The sequence below is a fragment of the Mus caroli genome, chromosome 3 (genome assembly GCF_900094665.2).
Source record: "Mus caroli chromosome 3, CAROLI_EIJ_v1.1, whole genome shotgun sequence".
Taxonomy (NCBI): Eukaryota; Metazoa; Chordata; class Mammalia; order Rodentia; family Muridae; genus Mus; species Mus caroli.
Window position 1 is genome coordinate 116,991,275 of NC_034572.1, and position 20,397 is coordinate 117,011,671.

The 20,397-nt window shown below is 39.8% G+C and overlaps 1 protein-coding gene across 1 annotated transcript in view; it reads left to right on the forward strand.

Annotated features, from left to right (window-relative positions):
- Positions 1–20,397, forward strand: part of Prss12 (serine protease 12) — a 55,296-nt gene that overhangs the window by 24,888 nt on the left and 10,011 nt on the right. The window contains exons 3-9 of the mRNA XM_021158296.2: positions 1,226–1,404; positions 2,712–2,853; positions 5,806–6,002; positions 8,590–8,731; positions 10,150–10,355; positions 12,815–12,893; positions 14,873–14,995. Of these exons, the coding sequence (XP_021013955.1) occupies positions 1,226–1,404; positions 2,712–2,853; positions 5,806–6,002; positions 8,590–8,731; positions 10,150–10,355; positions 12,815–12,893; positions 14,873–14,995 (1,068 nt within the window). The remainder of the gene's footprint in view (positions 1–1,225; positions 1,405–2,711; positions 2,854–5,805; positions 6,003–8,589; positions 8,732–10,149; positions 10,356–12,814; positions 12,894–14,872; positions 14,996–20,397) is intronic.

The following is a 20,397-nucleotide window of genomic DNA, read 5'->3' on the forward strand; positions in this document are numbered from 1 at the left end:
GCTTCCTGTCTTGTTGAGAAATACATCTCTTATATCCAAGGTTATAAGAACAACACTCCTACTATTTTAACTTGGTAACTTTTTACTATTCTTCCCCCCACCCCCTGTCTCTGTCTCTCTGTCTCTGTCACACACACACTTATTCCACACCCCCACTCCTCTCCACCCCCCCCTTTCCATCGTTATACCATCTGGATTTAATTTTGTTTCTGCTAGGAGTTTGGGATCAAATTTTACATCATCCCCTGGTGTTTTGGTTTCCTTCTCGCCTATTGTAGCCAGTGAACTGTGCTGACTGAATTTTTTTCCTTGATATCTTTTCTTGGTACAAAGCTCTAAGGAGGAGGTTACTTCGCCTTTCCCTCAGCCTGGCTTTCCCATGACCTGCACAGTTGCCCAGTCAGGGCTCATTCTCTTGGGTAGCACTGTGTCACCTGAATCACGTCCTTTGCTTTCTTCCAGCAAACTCTCTCTCTTGTAAAAGCACATGTTTTAAGTTGTTGCTGTGATGAATAATCACCATAAAAAACAACTAGCAAAGAAAGAGGGTTACTTTTGCTTCCAATCCAGCCCTCCAGAGACTGAGGCAGAATGATTACTGTAAGCTTAAGGCTAGCCTGGACTACAGAGATGGTTTCAGAGTAGTCTAGGTTATGGTTTGAGACCTTGTCTCCAAAAAGTGTGTGCATGGAGGGGCCACGACTTGGGCCAGCGTGACTTCTCCAGTCCCAGCTGTTCCCTTGGCTTGCCTTCAAATCATCCACCGCAGTTTCTGTTTAAATAGCACCGTTAAAAACTTAATGGTAAAGTTTTATTTTGAGATGATAAAAAACTTCTACAGACAGATGGTATGGATAGGTGTACAGCAACAAGAATGACTTAATAATGTACTTAAACCTTGTTAAGATAGTGTTTATGTTATGTCATAAACAGCCCTTTGGTACGAGGCTTGGAAATATGGTGTTTCTTTGGGGTCGTTGATACTATACTGTTTAAAACCCAGAGATTATGTTATATTATTATGTTATGCAAAAGGGGGGTAAAGGTTGAGGAATACCAACCATTTTTAAACTCGTGTAGTGGTGGACCAAAGAGAGTAAAGACCCTCAATAATAACCTCTGGTGAAGACTAGGGAGTGGGCTTAATCACTGTGTTTGCCAGAGGCGGGGAGGAAGTACCTGTCGTTGTTGAATTCATAATTCATCTGCTTTTATGTCTGTTCAGTGGCATTGCCAAAGCATGGCATCAGGCACATTTTGGGGAAGGATCTGGCCCAATATTGTTGGATGAAGTACGCTGCACTGGAAACGAGCTGTCAATTGAGCAATGTCCAAAGAGCTCCTGGGGCGAACATAACTGTGGCCATAAAGAAGATGCTGGAGTGTCTTGTGTTCCTCTAACAGGTAAGGGTGTCACTTCCTAAATGTGCTACCTTCTGCCCTTCTGACTGGTATTGCCTTAGCTTTCTTTCTCAATTCAGATATTGTTAACAAGCAGACAGATAATGCTCTTAAGCAAAACTTAAGATAAAATAGAACACATTTTTTTAAATTTCAAATTATAATTTCTTCACTCACTTATTTCTAAATGTTTCTATTTAAAGCCCAACAAATCTTTGTTGCTTTAATATGCAATACCCAACACTCAAAATTAGTGTGCAGTGATTCATACCAGACATTAGGTGTCAGTGCATTACATCTTCCATCCATTCAGCTCATAGGCAGTCTTTCCCAGATGTGTTGGTAGCTGCTGATCAACAGTGTGGATGTGATTGCTGATTAAAGAAAACTGATGGAGAGACCAAGCTAGCTTTGTAATTACATTTTAGACTGATGCACATTGCAGCGTGTCTGTTCATATGGGTCATGTATCATAGAAGAGGATGCTTTAAATTATTTTTATTTTTGTATGTGTGTGTGTGTGTGCGCGCGAGCATGAAAAGTAAAAGAATTAGTATCCATGGAATGCTGATTTCATACTTCTTTATTTATTTATGCTGTTGTTTTTATTAGCAACACAATTCATTTATACATACTAGAAGTAGCTTTTAAGTCTACCTTTTTGGAGAATGAAATATTGTGCTTTCTGCTCTCAAACTTTTGTGTAGAATTCTCCGTGTATAATTACTCATCGAGTTAATAAGATTCAAATTTCAGATCTGTATTATCAGTAAAAGAGCAAAGGCAAGGTGTGCTTTTATCACCCATGAGTGTCTGAAGACAGATCACTCTTTACCCAGAGTAACTTTTCCTGCATTCCTAGTTTAGTATTTTGATTTGCACTTAAAAATTTGAAATACCACCTTACGTCACTATATACTTTGCTGTTTCAATGAAAATGACCACTGTTGTTTAGATTTGAGAGGAGTGGAATTATGGGAAATTTCCTAGATAGGATTTAATATAGAAAAATAAAAATATGTACTTAGAAATTACATCAGAATATATTTTCTACTTGGAGAATAGCCTACAAATATCAGAAGGACAAATGTGTTAATCCTCAGAAAAAAAGTACAGTAACCTCATTGTAGAGCGCAATGATAGGCTATCAAATAGCTCAGAGGGAGGTCTGAACACAGTGGCACATCAGGCCAAACAAAGATTCATTCTTCCCTCCCTCCCTCCCTCCCTCCTCTCTCTCTCTCTCTCTCTCTCTCTCTCTCTCTCTCTCTCTCAGTTAGTTTGCTCTGTGTTTTTATCTCCTATCACAGATGGTGTCATCAGACTGGCAGGAGGAAAAAGTATCCATGAAGGTCGACTGGAGGTATACTACAAGGGACAATGGGGAACAGTCTGTGATGATGGCTGGACTGAGATGAACACATACGTGGCTTGTCGACTGCTGGGATTTAAGTAAGACTCACTGGTGTGGGAACGTTGAATGCCAAAACACATCTTTAAAGTCAGAATTGCTGCATAATTTTTATCTTTAATTTCTAAAAATAGATATGCCTGACTTACTAGATGCTTATCTGTGTGTCTTCTGTCATCTGTCTATTTGCTTATCATCTGTTACCATCATCTTCATTAGTTTGTCATCATTTGCCTGTCATATTAGTAATGCCCACCTACTGACCTATCTACCTACTATTGCAACTGACCTGCCTACGTACCTACCTACCTACCTACCTATCTGCCTACTTATCTACCTACCTACCTACCTACCTCACCTATCTACCTACAAATGGAATTATGATTAAAACATGACATTTTAAAAGATAGTGCATAACCATCTCTTGCCATTTATCTCATGTACCTTTCCTTCTAACCTCTCTTTTCTTGAGCAAATTGGTTGAAGTTATGAGTGACTTCTGGTGTGCTCTTTTGTCTATTCAGGGAAGTTTTGTGAATGCTCGCTTTTATTATGATGTATTTTTACTACTAGAGGTTATTAGTTTTGACATCATTGTGTCTACAATTTCAGCAGTTTCATTGAGGAATGTTGTGATGTCACATGGTTCTTTCTTGGAACACGATGATAATTGACACTTTTGTTGGAAAAGAACAGCCCTCTTGTCATGAGATGGCCTTTAGAACTAGCCTTTGACCTTGCCCACTTGCAATCTGAGTAGCACACTTAGGGCAGTATGTCATTAGTATTACATACATAATACATTCCACTGTAAAGATCTAAGTTGATTTAAGTAACTGGAAACAATGGCCTTGAGGTAAATATTCAAATGAAGCCCATGGATGCCCCTTCATTCTCGTGTTTCATATTTCTATGTGATTATTTTAAAAGTTGGTGAAATTACTTAATGTCAGCTTGAAATATAGCAAATACCCACAAAGCTGTAAATTACACAGCTTCCAAGCTGGCTAGAGCTATGTTTAAATTGGTATTTTAAAAAGAAAGTTTGAAAAAGAAACTTCCCATTCTTACACATTTTGTAAGAATTACACATACTTTGCATGTGTCATTCTGTATCAGTCAGTATATTAAATCTGTGATTGTCTAGACACTTGCCTTAGTTTTATAATGGTACAGAGTCACATGCTTTGGGGAAACTCTCACACCATGATTTAATTATATTCAGGCTAATTTTCTAGGGTAAGAGTAACTTTCAGCTTAATCATAAATAATGCCACCATGAAGATACAAATGTACAAATTAACTGACGTTTATAATTTTGGGCAGATAGCAGTTGTTGAACTTACTAGGTCAAGGGGTATAATTGCCAAATACATATGACCATTTAATTAATAAGAACTTCTTAGCTTATGCCATGTTGTAATGGATGAGGCTGTTAGGCTGACAATTCAGTCTCAGATGTGGGAATTTATTTTTACATTTTTTTCTCATTAGTGAAAATAATCAACTAGTGAATTAGTGAATAATCAGTGAAAAATTGAAGTATAAACTAAATGTCAACTAAACTATAAAATATGGAGTTATATTTTACACTTAAGTTTTTCCTCCATATTTTATAGTTTAGTTGACATGTAGTTTATACTTCAGTTTTAGAGATCCATACCATTTCCTTTCGTAGATAAACTATCTGGACTTGGGGTTACTTAAAATGTTCTCAGTGGTGTGTCAGGGTGAGCGTGCGCCACCATTAAGTTACAGAGGAAGTTCTGAAAGCGGTGATTCACTTGGATTGAGAAAGAGTAAACTTGGTTTCGTTGTATAAATGCAGACCCAGGCTAACAACTTCCTGTTATATGTTTCGTGGCTGAATTAGACAGAGAGAAATAAGGTTAATACGCTGATTGGCAGAATGCTTGAAGTCAAGAGTGACGGCAGTATGCAATTTAACTTCATTGGTTGCTGTGAAAAAACAAAAAAACAAAACAAAAAACAAAACAAAAAACAAAAACTGGATTAGTTAGACAAATGACCTTAAAGTAACTATTTAAAACTGTTGCCTTAACTTATTAAATGATTTATCAAGTTAGAAAAATGTAATGACTGCACAGTAGAGCTATTAGGAAAATTCATGCAACTGGAAAATTTGTCATATGTTCTTGGTAGAGAAGTAATAAAAGTATAGAGTGAGGTGAGGGGCTGGCCCAAGATTTCTGACTGAGAGGTGAATTTCACAGACTCTGAGATTTGAAGGCACTTTGAAGATCTTCAAGTTTAGTGATACCTGCCATGATTCTTAAAAAAACAAAACAAACAAACAAACAAACAGAAATATTGAGAGAAGGGTGAAAATAAATGCAGTTACCCAACTGCCAACTTTTCAATTTTAAAGATATTTGCTACTGCATAACTTATCACTTATTGCAATGCATAATATAATTTAATAAAGTCAGTTGGCACACAGTGTCATTTATAAAAAAATTTTGTGCATTAAACTTACATAACCTTATGAAAAGACACTCGTCATTCTTACTTTGCTGGGACAACAGCCAAATTTTAATCCAGGATTGGGTCCCAATTGTGAGCAGGCAGTGAATTGGGACTCTCTCTTGGAGAAGGACTCCGGAGAACCTGAGGGAAGCTGATGAACTCAGACGAGCAGAGACCCAAACCAAACCATCATCTTCTCTCTCTACTTCACAGAGCTATTCCATGGTGAGGAATTTGAGGTTTATCTCTTTGCACGCTCTCAAGCTGGTGGGTTAAACTGTAGTCAAAACACAAGAGTGAGTTATGGGTTAGTTACTCATCAAGTTAACCAAAAGACCTTAAGTTAATTCAAATGTACAGCAAAGCAAGCACAGTTGAGTCTCCAAGGCCTGAGAAAGGTCAGACTCTTATCCTCTGAAGTCACGATACTAAATTAGGTTGTTTTTACTGGTCTCTCAATGCCTGGGATGGCAGTTCTGCTAACAGCACTCATTTCATTGCCACAGATACGGCAAACAGTCCTCTGTGAACCATTTTGATGGCAGCAACAGGCCCATATGGCTGGATGACGTCAGCTGCTCAGGAAAAGAAGTCAGCTTCATTCAGTGTTCCAGGAGACAGTGGGGAAGGCACGACTGCAGCCATAGAGAAGATGTGGGCCTCACCTGCTATCCTGACAGCGATGGACATAGGCTTTCTCCAGGTAAGGACAAGATGTTGCTCTTGAGGTCACAGATGTCCACTCTGCTCCTCCAACCAGTGGTCTGGAATGTGAAACATTTTCCATCCTTGATTTTATTGTGAAAAGGTCTGTTTTCCATGAAAAATAACCTTTTGAATTCTCAACTACCATTTCATGTCTAAATCTGGATTTGCTTTTCATTAAAAATCTAGATTGCTCAATTTAAAAATGTTTATAATTTGATCGGAAGAGTTTTTATGATAGAAGGAGAGAACCAACTCCCTGAGGTTGTCTACCTACCTTGACAATCATAATTATGATCCTGAGAATGGGTCCCAGAGACATTTACACACACACACACACACACACACACACACACACACACACACCCCCAAACATTAAAACCTAAAATATGGTTTGTCATTTTATTTAGAGTCTATACAAATTTAGGATTGGAGAGCTGTCTCAGTGAAGAGCACTGGCTGTTCTTCTTGAGGTCTGATATTTAATTCTAAGAAGTTACATGTCAGCTCCCCACTAGTAGTGAGTATAGTCTCAGGTGATCCCAGCCCCTCTTTTGGCCTCTGTAGGAACCAAGCATGCACAGACATTTTTTACAAACAAAACACTCAATATACATAAAAGTAAATTAAATAAAAATAGAATAGATGAAATTTTCTTAAAACTACTGCGATAGATCATGGAGATCTAATTCCATGTAGGTATATTCTCCTAACATTTAAACAAAGATTTAAAAGTGTAAAAGATGAAAACTAAGAATCTTGAAAAACTTCATCAGATTAAGTTTTGTTTTGGGGAAATCACTGTTCTTTTAAACCTTCTTTTGTGAAGAAGAGTAAAATTTCAGACACTTTAATAAGAAATATAAAGCCTCAAACGTTCTGTTTCACACATAGCTAAAACTTGCCACAGTTTGAATGTTAGAAGTGCATAGCACAGTCACTTAAGCATTTGCTGGTTTTGACTCTGCTATGTGATTCTCTCTCCTGTCTCATGAAGTAATCCTGACTAAGGATTTAAGCTAAAGGTCGAATCATTCTGGAGACGACAAGGAAGGATGGAGAACTAAACATTGTCTTTTCTCTCTCTCTCTCTTCATTAGGACATAGGTTACAGTGAATTAGGACACACCCCAATGACTTCACAGCTTATTTTGCCACAGTATGAGAGTCTCAGTGAGGGCTTTAAACAGCACCACATGTTTTGTTTTTTTTTTGGGGGGGAGGGGATGTAGATTTGGGTATAGAAAAATAAAATATGTTCATCTTGCCAACAAATCTTTTTAGTTAACAAATGTCAAATCATAATACCTTAATCCTGCATGTTGTTTTAAGCTGCATTAAGTAATATTTTGATCATCAACTCCCTGATTCCACCTCTTTAGCTGTTCTGATCATTTTTACCCTTAAATTTTCACTAGTTTGTTCTCCTGAAACCAGAAGACCCTTCCAGTAAATAGGCAACCAAAGGTGCATGTATCAATCTGCTTGTGTTGGTGTGAAGTCCACAGATGGAGTGGTGTCACACAGAAATGATATTTATTATCTCACAGTCAGGAGATACGATATTTATTATCTCACAGTCAGGAAGCAAGACATTAAAACCCAGGGTCTTAGTGAAGTTGGCCACTTCAGAGGCAGGGACTTCAGAAGCAGGGACTGAAAAGGATACAGACTCTCCTGGTTCCTGTCCTTGGCTTGTAGATGCCAGGTCTTCTCCTGGTGTCTTTTTTTGCATAATCTTTCTTTTTAAACTAAGTCTGTCTTCTCTTCCATGGGGACACCATTGTATAGACCTGGGATGTGGCTTCATGGCTGCACTTTTCTATCCTGGAGAGTGAAGACCCTGAGTGACCCCATTCATCTACCTTCCATGATCTCCATGTTGTGTATGCCTGTGTCTATCTGTCTGTCTGTCTGTCTACCTATCTATCATGGCAGACAGAGATGTGACATTCTATCATTAATGCAACTTGAACCTTAATTTATGAGAAATCGGTTTCTTAGTTTTAAAATATTCATGCGTTTTGTGATCTAAGTCCTCCGTTTGAAATAAATAGTTGTGAAGGCACCCTTTCTAGCAGCCTGCCCAGCTTCGTTATCCAACTATGCCAATGTTTATACCTTCCTAAAAATTCTAACTTGGAATTATATATTCCAGCTACATTCGTGAGTTTCAGAATGACCTAAAACAAAAGAACACTTCTATTACTATTTAGAAGTTAGTTGTAATAAAAATGGCTAGCTTATGATTTAGAGTGCCATGCACCTGTTGTCCACCCATCCATCCACCCACCCATCCATCCATCCATCCATCCATCCATCCATCCATCCATCCATCCTTGACCTCTATATATGAGATATTTCCGAATGCCAGGAACAGAAAGTTGAGCAAGATGAGCCCATTGATTGCAGGGCTTTAACAAAGACAGCAAGAGTGGATGCAGGATATTACTGATATCTCATCTCCCTCTCCAAAGGAAAGGATTTTATATCTGATTTTTTAAAGTTGTACTTGGTAAGGTTTTAATGCTTTGACATAACCTGGCTTCTTTTGGCTTTTCTAATGGACTTAAACCATGACTTAGGTTTTCCCATCAGACTAGTGGATGGCGAGAATAAGAAGGAAGGACGAGTGGAGGTTTTTGTCAATGGCCAATGGGGAACAATCTGCGATGACGGATGGACCGATAAGCATGCAGCTGTGATCTGCCGGCAGCTTGGCTATAAGTAAGGAAGACAGAGTTCTCTGGGATGGTACCTGGGGACGGTTTCTCTGACTTGTATTTTTTTAGGTTTATTCTAGTGAGTTTCTTTTATGTAAAAAGTTTCTAATTATTGGCAGCAAGGTAATTTGGAATCATAAAGAACCAGTAGGCAGTCTAGTTGTACTTACTATAGTTTCCAAATAAATATATAGATTACATACCATCACAAATACAGTATTTCTGTGCAGCTCGATGGCAGTGCTGTGGAGTACATGGAGAGGGGGCTGGCACGGGAGACAGAGCCCAGATGCCTTTATAGGGACTTGTTCAAGAGAGTTTTTAATGAATATACTCAGGAATATAACCATTAGCACATTGACTGTGTGTGTATACTCACGTTTGTCCAGGGCAGTAAGGCTGCTTTCCCATGTGGCTACACTAATTTACACACCCATAAAATTTGTGAATGGCTAAAGTTTACCTCATCACTAACCCCAAACCCATGTCCATTTGTCTACTGACCGTCAGTATTTTCTTTTACATAAAGGGCAATGTATGACATCTATTTTTATTGAGATTATTTTATTTGAGATGTAGCTTGCTTTTTTTTTTTAAATCAAAGTTGTTGGATTTTTCAAGTTTTTGTGTAAATTTTGGGATTTTTTTTTTTTTTAGGATGTGTGTTTTCTCTAGAAAAGCATTTGCCAGTTATTACAAACACCAGCTTTCTGACTTATCTTCTTAGTTTCCTTAGTGTGGTTTGCAGGAAAGTGGATCAGTCTTTTTATCTGGTTTATGTTTTTGCTAATTATTTTTTCTAATGTGTTATATTAAGGACAGTTTTCCTGGTTCTAACTTTAATGATTTCTTTGCCTTTCATGAGTGTGTTCAGTATTTATTCAAAATTGAATTAAATATGGAATTTTTAGTTCTCTTCTTTAACAAAGGTTTTGGATTGTATATCTTCAGAAAGTAATGTCAAAATAACAAAAAGGAAATATTCCAAAATAAGTCTTCCTTCCCCAATTCCCAGCTTTTTTTTTCTGTGTTCTGAATTGTACTTTTGCTTCAAAAGGAAGTGAAAAAATTTAGTCTTTAGGTCTCTGGTTATTATTTAATCACATATTTTTCTTGGCACAGTGATAGTAAAGAGGGAAATTTTGGGGGTGACTTTATTTTTATGACATTCTTTGTGTGTGACTTTCTAAGTAGAAGCTAAATTAGAGGCAGTAAAGTATCCGTAAAGATTCCGTAAAGTATCAAAGGCCTACGGCAATGAATAGTGTTAAATGTTCTGACCGTCACAAAAAGTGATGGTCAGTACATGCTCAGGCTAATTTTAGTATTCAGATCTAAGGCAGAGTTGAACTGGTGCGTGCTGACGTCTGCCAGGTGCTTGGCTGGCTGGCCTGCGGTATCTGAAGAGCGCTCTGTTTCCAGGGGTCCTGCCAGAGCAAGGACTATGGCTTATTTTGGGGAAGGAAAAGGCCCCATCCACATGGATAATGTGAAGTGCACAGGAAATGAGAAGGCCCTGGCTGACTGTGTCAAACAAGACATTGGAAGGCACAACTGCCGCCACAGTGAGGATGCAGGCGTCATCTGTGACTATCTCGAGAAGAAAGCATCAAGTGGTGGTAATAAAGGTGAGTCACTTCTGGACCACTCAGCCAATGAAGACATGCTCATGACCACACCAGACTTCGTTAACAGAATCCTAGTGCAAAGGCAATGTGCGTAGCCCCTGTCGTCTGTGTTCATGTTTATGCTGTGTCTGTGTAAGGCTTACAGAGGGGCGAGTGGGCTCCCGGAAACTTGCAGTCTCTGAGATCAACTCCAGCTCCCTTTACAGTCTCAGCCATTTCTGCATTCCTCCTTCTTGGTCGTTGTCTCCTTAAAGACTCAGGACCAAGATCATGCTTATTATTACAATCTGAAAGAGTGGGAATAGCTTTGAAGAGACCTGGTTTGGTTTGGTTTTGAAGCAGACTCTCATCATGCTCAGACTAATCTGGAACTCTGCAGCCCAGGTAGTCATGACGTCATCACAATCGCCCCCTCACCCCCCCACCCCCCACCCTCCACCCCCACCCCGCTCAGCTCGATGAGTGTTGGGATTACAGTTGTGAGCCAGCATACCTGATTAAAGTCAATTTTTAAAAGACAAATTTTCTTTTGTAGATTTTATTCTCTAAATATTTAAAGCTTAAGAAAATTGAGAATACAGTGCAATACTGGGATACTAAGTTGCTCTTTCATTCTTAAAGGTTTTTTGCATATTCAAGTTATATAAAATAATGAATACTGCTTTAAACGAAAGAATGAGAGAATTAGCTTTTTTGAGAAGTCTTTGGTTATCTTTTATAAAAAGAACAAGCTTTTTCATCTGTATAGAATTATACAGTTCTGGTTCATTCACACACCTCCTCTCTAACAATTGTTGAGATAATTACAAAAGCAGGAAAGAATGACACGGTTCCTTGAATTTGAGGAGCTTCTGAGAGTGATAACAATCCTCGAACGTGGGCTGGAGAGACAGCTCAACACCTCAGAGCACTGGCTGCTCTTTCAGAGGTCCTGGGCTCAATTCCCAGCACCCACGTGGCAGCTCAGAACTGTCTATAGTTGTATTTCCAAGGGTTCCAACACCCTCACACAGACAAATGTGCAAACAAGACACCAATGCACCTAAAATAAAAATAAATTTTATATATGTATATAAATATGTATATATTCATACATATACACTTATATACATATATACATATACATTTATATACATATATATATATGCACACACATAGAAGCTTGTTTTCCCTAAAGACAACTTGTTTCCTTAAAAACAACTTAATTTGTTAAGTTCCTTTCAATATTAAAATTACACTTACAAATTGAGTATAACAAATTATTTGGATTATGCCAAATTCCCGAAGCAGTTGCAAATGTAAAAGTGAATGCTTAAACACATTTTATTTTGATGCTTTTCCATGGTAGGCAGTGCTTCCATTCCTCAATGAGAGTGTTCCATGTCTATCTAGCTCCATGATAGATAGCATTTCCTGCATTATCTTGTTGCTTTCTGCTGCACCTCAGAGCCTGGTGACTTCCAGAAGACAAACACAAGTGTTTGGTGATTGGTCATCTGATGAGATGCTCTTATAATTTTGCTTCTCAATTCTTTGCTACAGTACACACAGCTCGAGACTGATTTTTGGTTTTTAAAGTCAGGTGCTTGCCCAAGAGTGATGCACATTTTCAGTTTTGCTTGCTTAGCATTAAAGCGATACTTTTCTTGGCATCAGCTACACTAGCTCAACTTGGGACATCGTTGCAAAGTTTTTCTCATATTATAAATCACAATGCCATTATAAATTACAAATCCAAAGGATGAGGGGTCAGGTTTTGATGGCATGCCCCTAAGGTCATTGGTACACATTCTGCACCTCTTTCTTTGCCAAAACCTCCTGCTGGCTCTCTGGTGGAGTCTCTTGCCTGGTCATCCTGCAACCATTAGCACTGATTTAGTCTTCATGACCTTCATGGGTACAATTCCCAACCCTTCCTATACAGACAGAAAAAATAACAAGAACAAAACCACAGTGTGTGTATATATGTACTTCCTATTTTAAATTGTTTATGTTTATAAACAATGTCTATATATCCATATATAAATATGTAATATGTAAATATTTAAATATATATTTAAAGAAACTGCTCCTACATAAATTATTTATAAAATTATTTTAAAACCTAGTCAGGCTTTCTATATTGGCTTTTGTTTTCTAATCATTTGCCACTTTCTCATATGTTTAATTGAACTCTTCTGTATTTATGTCAGAAATGTGTAGAGAAGAATAACCAGGGTTGTGGCAGCTCTGGAATCCTTCAGAGTCCAATGACTGGAGACTTTATAAAGTTCCTGATCTACTTGCATGAGATGTGTTGTTTGGTTAAAAGATAATTCTTATTGCAAGACAAATTATGCTGCAAGTTTCAGAGAAATGTACTTTTAAACTGAGGAGGGAGTTTCTCGGGGAGGTGTTGGGCATCAGCACCCCCTCTCTGCTTTCAGAGATGTGCATCAGCACCCCCTCTCTGCTTTCAGAGACGCTCTCATCTGGATGTGGACTGAGGTTACTGCATCGTCGGCAGAAGCGGATCATTGGTGGGAACAATTCTTTAAGGTAAAAGGTTTTTCAAGGAGATCCTGATATTGCAGGATTATTGATGTATGTGTGTGCTACAAAGGTTACAAACCCAGGGTTTCATTTTATAAATTAAGTAAAGATTACACTGATAGTTTTCCTGCCCTTTGATGCAGATTCAGTATATACAGGCTATGTTAGTACATCACTGTTCGTGATTCATGATATATGTTTCTGACACAAAATGTGGCAGAAACAAAACATGACCGTGAGGAGCCATTTAACGGACAATTGGTTGTCTTTCTTTTTTTTTTTTTTAATCAATGTGAAATGTTTATTCATAGTTCTTCAAAGTTACCATTCCTTATAAAATTCTGCCAGGGCCAGTGACGTGGCTCATTGGTAAAGGTGCTTGCCACCAAGCCTGGTGACCTGAGTTTGGTCCCCAGATCTCCTGTGGTAGAAGTAAAGGTAGATGTAAGGAGCTGACTTCCACAGATTGTCCTCTAATACACACACACACACACACACACACACACACACGGAAAACTTATGAAAAGCCAAGAAAAATTACAATGGCAGCTTATTCCAAACCCGAAATGCATATCTGATGTATATAAATCTTGAAAGGTTAATGCACGGCTATCAATATAAAGACCTTTAAGTTCTTTCCATTACAAGTCTACAAGTTAAAATTTGTAACAGTTATAGATAATATAGATAATATCCCCTAATGCATATTTACATGGTAAAAGGTCATATTTATGAGAAAAAATCTACATAGTATTGAATAGCAGTCATTCTCGACCTGCGGGTTATGACCGCTCCTTTGGGGGGTCAAACATCCCTTTCATTGAAAACACAGATATTTATGTTACAGTTCTTAACAGTATCAACATTATAGCTATGAAGGAGCAATGAAATAATTTTATGGTGTGTGTGTGTGTGTGTGTGTGTGTGTGTGTGTGTGTGTGTGTAGTCGTTCACCACAACAAGAGGAACCGTATTAAGGGCTTGAAGCATTAAGAAGTTTGAGAACAACTATTGTATAGCATCTGAATATTGAAAGGACCACATGAGCTTTCGAACATAGTGAGAACTTTGAGTTATAATTTCTATCTTATGTACCATCACTAAGAGGATTGGAAAGAGGTTGAGGAAGTAGGGAGAGGGGAAGAGAGGTTGGGGGCGGGGAGAGGAAATTAGAGGTTTTTATTTATTTAATTGAACTTTATTTGTAATTCACTTTTTTTACACTCCATATTCCATTCCCTGCCCCTCCCATCCACCCTTTGACTGCTCCACATCCCACACCTCCTCCCCACCACACCCCATCTCCACGTGGATGCCCCCACCCCTCACCCCACCTGACTTCTAAACACCCTGGGGCCTCCAGGCTCTTGAGGGTTAGGTGTATCATCTCTGAATGAACACAGACCTGGAAGTCCTCTACTATATGTGTGTCAGGGGCCTCATATCAGCTGGTGTATTCTGTCTGTTTGGTGGTCCAGTGTTTGAAAGATCTCGGGGGTCCAGATCAATTGAGACTGCTGGTCTTCCTACAGGGTAACACCTTCTCCTCAGCTTCTTTCAGCCTTCCCTAATTCAACATCAGGGGTCAGCAGCTTCTGTCCATTGGTTGAGGAGGGGAGGATTTTAAAACCAGCTTTTGGTTTAAGTACTTCTTTAGAATACATGGGTTAAGTTACACATGTGATATAGGGTAAGTAGAGAAGTTACACCGGGTTCATGAACTACAAAGAAGACATCTTGTTTCCAAGAGTCAGAGAAGAGTAGAATAGGAGAGTAGATGCCTGTAGACAAATTTCCAGAGTTGTTATTTGTGACCAATAGTAAGAGACCAGTCTGTGAGAGTTGTGTGCGCATCATTCTCCATGTGGGAAGGACCGAATGGCTCCACTCTGAGCTCTGGGAAGACCCCCCCTCCCACCTGCATTGTTTTACCTGAGGCTCTTCTTTCCTTTTCTCCTCTCTTGAACGTGTGGCTTGACTTCCAGGGGTGCCTGGCCTTGGCAGGCTTCCCTCAGGCTGAGGTCGGCCCATGGAGACGGCAGGCTGCTTTGTGGAGCTACCCTTCTGAGTAGCTGCTGGGTCCTGACAGCTGCACACTGCTTCAAAAGGTATGTGTCCCTTGTCCCAAACAGCATGGCTTCCTCCAGCTCCATGCTCATAGGCACTGAGCACGGCAGAGCATAGCTCTATGCCTTCTCTGCTCTGTGGCACTGTGTATGTGGCAGAGGGAATGCCAGGAAGAACAGCAAAGAGGCCTTGGGAAGCAACCCTGTTCTCAGTTGACTACCAATTTCAGCGTATCCCAACCAGCTTATGAATAAATGAGACAATGAGACTCAGACTATGGTGATTTTACTTGGCCTTGACAATTACTGGCAGGTAACACCCAATCTACTCTTAACTGCTGGCCTGGCCACCTCCCTGGCTGTGTACCCCAAATACTTGCTGTTTCTCCTGGCCATGCACTCATGGTTCGTCTCTCTCAAGGCAGCTTCCTCTTCTCCTTTTCTTCCTCCTCTGTCTCTCTCTCCCAACCAGGACACTCCAAACTCACCTACCTCTAATCCCTCCAGTAACTGGCTGTAGCCAATTTTATTTAACCAATAGTTTTAAATTGAGGAACAAGGTTTGCACAACAGAAGCCTGTAAACATGAGAAGTCAGTCTTAGGCCTAGACCTTAGAGTGTAGAATTTAGCGTTACAATACATAGTTAAGAGACCAAACCTCAAGAAGTCTCTGATTAAAATAAGGTGGAACAAGGGGGAAGGGAAGGGAGGTTTTGGGGAGAGGAAACAATGTTTTCCTCAAGTATACAATAATATACAATAGGTAGGTGTGGAGACTGAGGCAGGAGCATCACTGAGTTTGAGACTAGCATGGGGTGCATACTGAGAATATATCAAACAAACAAACAAACAACACACAAAACCCGAGTTTTCATATGGGGTGAAAACTCACATACTGGTAGATGTAAAATTGATGCCATATTATTTGGTTAGGATTTCTAAGGAGGAAGGATGTAGCCTTGGTGCTTTTAACGCTTCTGCAGTCTCGACGGTTTGTATATTAAGTTTCTCTGTACCTTCTTGAAAGTCACACTACATCCTATAGGTGGAACAACAATATGAACTAACCAATACCCCCCCCCCCCCCGGAGCTCGTGTCTCTAGCTGCATATGAATCAGAAGATGACCTAGTCGGCCATCAGTGGAAAGAGAGGCCCATTGGTCGTGCAAACTTTATATGCCTCAGTACAGGGGGACGCCAGGGCCAAGAAGTGGGAGTGGGTGGGGGAGCGTGTGGGGAACTTTTGGGATAGCATTGGAAATGTAAATGAAATAAATACCCAATTAAAAAAAAAAAGAAAGTCACACTACACCTAATTTATGCTTAGCTCTTATAGCACTGTTCTGACAAGAGGAAACTCTTGCCCTAGAAATGTTATCAGTCCATCCTGAGCTCTTATCAGCTCATTGAGGAAAACTCACTCGGTCACTGTCCAGTGACGGGGCTGTTCTAGCAGTGCCTGCTCTAGACTCGCTCTCACCTTCTCTGCCCACTCCTCATTCACAAACTCTAGTAGATAACCATTGACTTAAATTAATTTTGACATTTAAAAATGTATACCAACATTTGACAAAATGTTGATAATTACTGAAGCAAGGTGATGAACCCAAGAAATTGCAGCATACTATTTTAGTTTTGTATGATGCAAAATTTGTCCTAATTAAGTGTTTAAAAAGAATATGTGCCATATGGTTGAAAACCTCTTCCAAGTAGAGCACTGTCTCTTTTCCATGAGATTGTGAAATGCACTTTTGCTTCACTGTGTACTCACAGTCTGCTTGTGTAGAGTCACTTTAACTGCCCTAGGGGCTGCCACTTCTACTGCAGGACTTCAGTTCATTTATTTCCCTCACTAATGGGCAGTCAGTTATTCCCATTCTTCCAATACTAGGTAGAGAATTGGGCTGCAGGAGACATCTCAGTAGCGTTTTTTTAGGTATGTGATTATATGAATGCCTCCCATCATAAATTATGTTCATATTCTTTTCGTATTTTCTATATCATTGTCTTGTTATGTTAAGTAGACTTGATTTATTTTTTGCATGTTTTACATCCAAAGCCTTTGTGGTTATGTGTTAACAAATATCTTTTCTTGGTATGGCTCATGTTCTTTCCTATTGTTTATGGTTCTCGTCAGGAGCCGTGTACATGTTATTAAAAATCTTTCCCCAACCCAGATGTAATAGTGCACACCTTTAGTCTCAGTGCTCAGGAGGCAGAGGGAGACAAATCTCTGGGAGTTCCAGGTCAACCTGGGATAGGTTAGGGAACTCTAGGTCAGCAAGGATTATATAGCAAGATCCTGTCTCAAAACAAAAACAAAACAAAACAAAAATTAAAAAAAAAATAAGAACAAACACTTTCTCCTAGTTCCATACAATAATTGTTCTTAGCTGTTCTTCTTTTTCTTTAAAAATATTTAAAGACTTTGCATACGGTTCACTTTTTTGCCTGGCATCTAGCATGAGGAGGGGCCTGGGTTTATACTCCTCTTTGAGGATGGTTCCCCCACTTTTTTGTCTTGAATGTTCCCATTTTTACCCACTGACTTCTGTTAACTATGTCACACACCACATCCTTGCATGCCTGCTCAGTGGTCTCTCAATAATTGCTTGTGGAGTTGAGTTCCATGCTCAGGGTGCTTCGCAGGGCAGAAATCCACATTCAGATGTTTGCTGTGTTGGAAATATAAGAAATGTAACTAAGTCTGAAAGTCCACTCACAACAACATGTTTTAAGATCTTTCTGTGTTATGTGAATACGGAGACAATAAAAGTAATACATATTCACCCCCTTAACAAGTCACTAGTGAGGCCGGGCAGTGGTGGCGCACGCCTTTAATCCCAGCACTTGGGGGGCAAAGGCCGGCAGATCTCTGTGAGTTTGAGACCAGTCTGGTCTAAGGAGCTAGTTCTAGGGCAGCCAGGGCTACACAAAGAAATCCTGCCTCAAAAAAAACCAAACCAAACTAAACCAAAAACAAACAATCAAAATCCACCACCACCACCACCACCACCACCACCACCACCACCACCACCACCAAAATCTATTGGTTCCTAGGCATAGGCAGTAGTGATTCAGCTAAGAATGGAACAGGTAGGATGCTTGCTTTTCCTACAGTGTATGATGCTGCTGTAGGGGCCCCGAGGAGAAGAAACAATATTTCCATGACTAAAGAGTTTAGGGACCATCTTTAAAGTGGACTCTTTTCACCACGATGTTAGATACATTAAGCTTGCTAAGTGACAAGGTTCCTGGGCCCCAGGCTTATGTCTGCTGAGTCCTGATGCTGACACTCAGGGGTCTCAAGTGGTTTGTAAATCTCAAGTGTGTTCGAATGTTCCATTTGCTTGTTGAGAAGGGCAGGGTATGGTCTGAACTTTGAAAAGAATGACAAAGTAGAATATATAATGGAGTTGACAGCTGCTTAACCTTGTTTTGTTTAACAAATTCATTGCTAAACTGAAAAATGGACTCTGAAGATAAGCTACTCACAATGAATAAATAATGCATTTGAAGGCAGAATCGTGATCAAAGAAGATGTTGACAGACTGGTTCCAATTAGCGATACAGATGAGGGCAAAAGATAATGTCATCTTTATCTCCAGAAGCCGTCTCAATACAGCACCAATGAAAAGGGCTCATGAAATAGTGCCTGCCTAACACTCCTGCTATGTAATGTGGTATCTCACAGGCTGGTGTACAACGCCACTACTGTGTGCCAGTAATGTGATTCAGTTTCTCACAAAATTAATTTGTTGACAGAACAGAGTCCAAATGAAGCACTGAAAACCCTTGCTATTTTGTCTTAGTCGGCTCAAGAGACTTACAAGAAAAGCACCAGCTTTAGAAAGGACTGACTGTGCACTGACTGTGTGATGGCTGTTCACTGACCATGTGCCCACCGTGCATTGTCTTGGGTGCTACACCATGATGTAATTGATGTGGTGCAATAAGAGGAGCAAGGAGCAGACAGCGGAGAGCATGTGGTGCTGACAGTTACTGCAGACACCACAGGTACTGTTGGGAAAGGTTTTATTTCTCTTCCATGGATGTGTATGTGTTTGGGTATGGAAGTGTTCATGTGTGTACACGTGCATGTGCGTACATGCGCACATCTGGATGCATGCATGTGGAAACCAGAAGTCACTGTCAGGTGACTTTTTTAATTGCCTTCCACCTCTTTTAAAAACTTAAAAAATAATATTGTGTATATGAGTATATTGCTAGCAGGTATGTGTGCCTGGTGCCTGAAGAGGTCAGAAGTGGATGTTGGATCCTCAAGCTGGAGTTTTGGATAGCTCTGAGCTGTGGTGTGGGTGCTAGAAACCGAACCCAGGTCCTCCGCAAGACAAACAGTGCTCTTAACCAGAGAGCCACCTCTGCATCCTGTCCACCTTAGTTTTTGAGATAAAGTCTCCTTACTGACTCATCAGTTCAGTCAGCAAGCCCCTGACATCTCCGCCTCTGCCTGCACATCCCTGGGCTCACATGTGCTACTGCGCCCAGGTTTTGTGTGGCTACAGCCTGTGCAGACTGAGCTCTTTACTGACCAGCACCACTTTTTTTGTTTTTTTTGTTTTCTTTCTTTTAAAGATGATGTCTTCAGTTTCTTTTTGTTGTTGTTGTGATGAGATACACTCGACGTAAGGGAGAATGGGTTTATTTTAGTTCACATTCAAGGTGAACTAGGTGCAGCATATCAGAGTGGAGAAGTCAAGCCAAACAGGAGCCTGAAGCAACAGCTCACATCACAGTGACAACCAGAAAGCAGAGGGATAAAGGTTTCCTGGTCCTTAGCTCCCTCTACTCATGCAGGCCAGGATCCTAAGACCTGTCCACAGTGGAAACTCCCCACTGGCATCTCCTAGGTAATTTTAGATTCTGTCAAGTTGACAGGTGGAATAAACCATATGTAGAGAGAAGAGGGATTTTAAATTTTATTTATTTATTTTTATCTATTTGTTTTTTGTTTTTCAGACAGGGTTTCACCGTGTAGCCCTGGCTGTCCTGGAACTCACTCTGTAGATGAGTCTGGCCTCAAACTCAGAGATCCACCTGCCTCTGACTCTCTAGTGCTGGGATTAAAGGTGCCACCACTGCCCTGCTTAAATTTATTTTTAATTACAATGTAATTATGTTTTCCCGCTTCCTTTCAAACCCTCCCATGTTATCTCCATACCCTACCCCTTAACTCACTTTCAAATTTGTGGATTACTGCTCTTTTCTTCTTTTTTAAAAATTTCCTTCTTCCCTCCATCTTTTCTTTCTTTCTTTCTTTCTTTCTTTCTTTCTTTCTTTCTTTCTTTCTTTCTTTCTTTCTTTCTTTCTTTCTTTCTTTCTTCTTTCTTCCTTCCTTTCTTTCTTTCTTTCTTTCTTTCTTTCTTTCTTTCTTTCTTTCTTTCTTTCTTTCTTTCTTTCTTTTTCTTCCCTCCCTCCCTC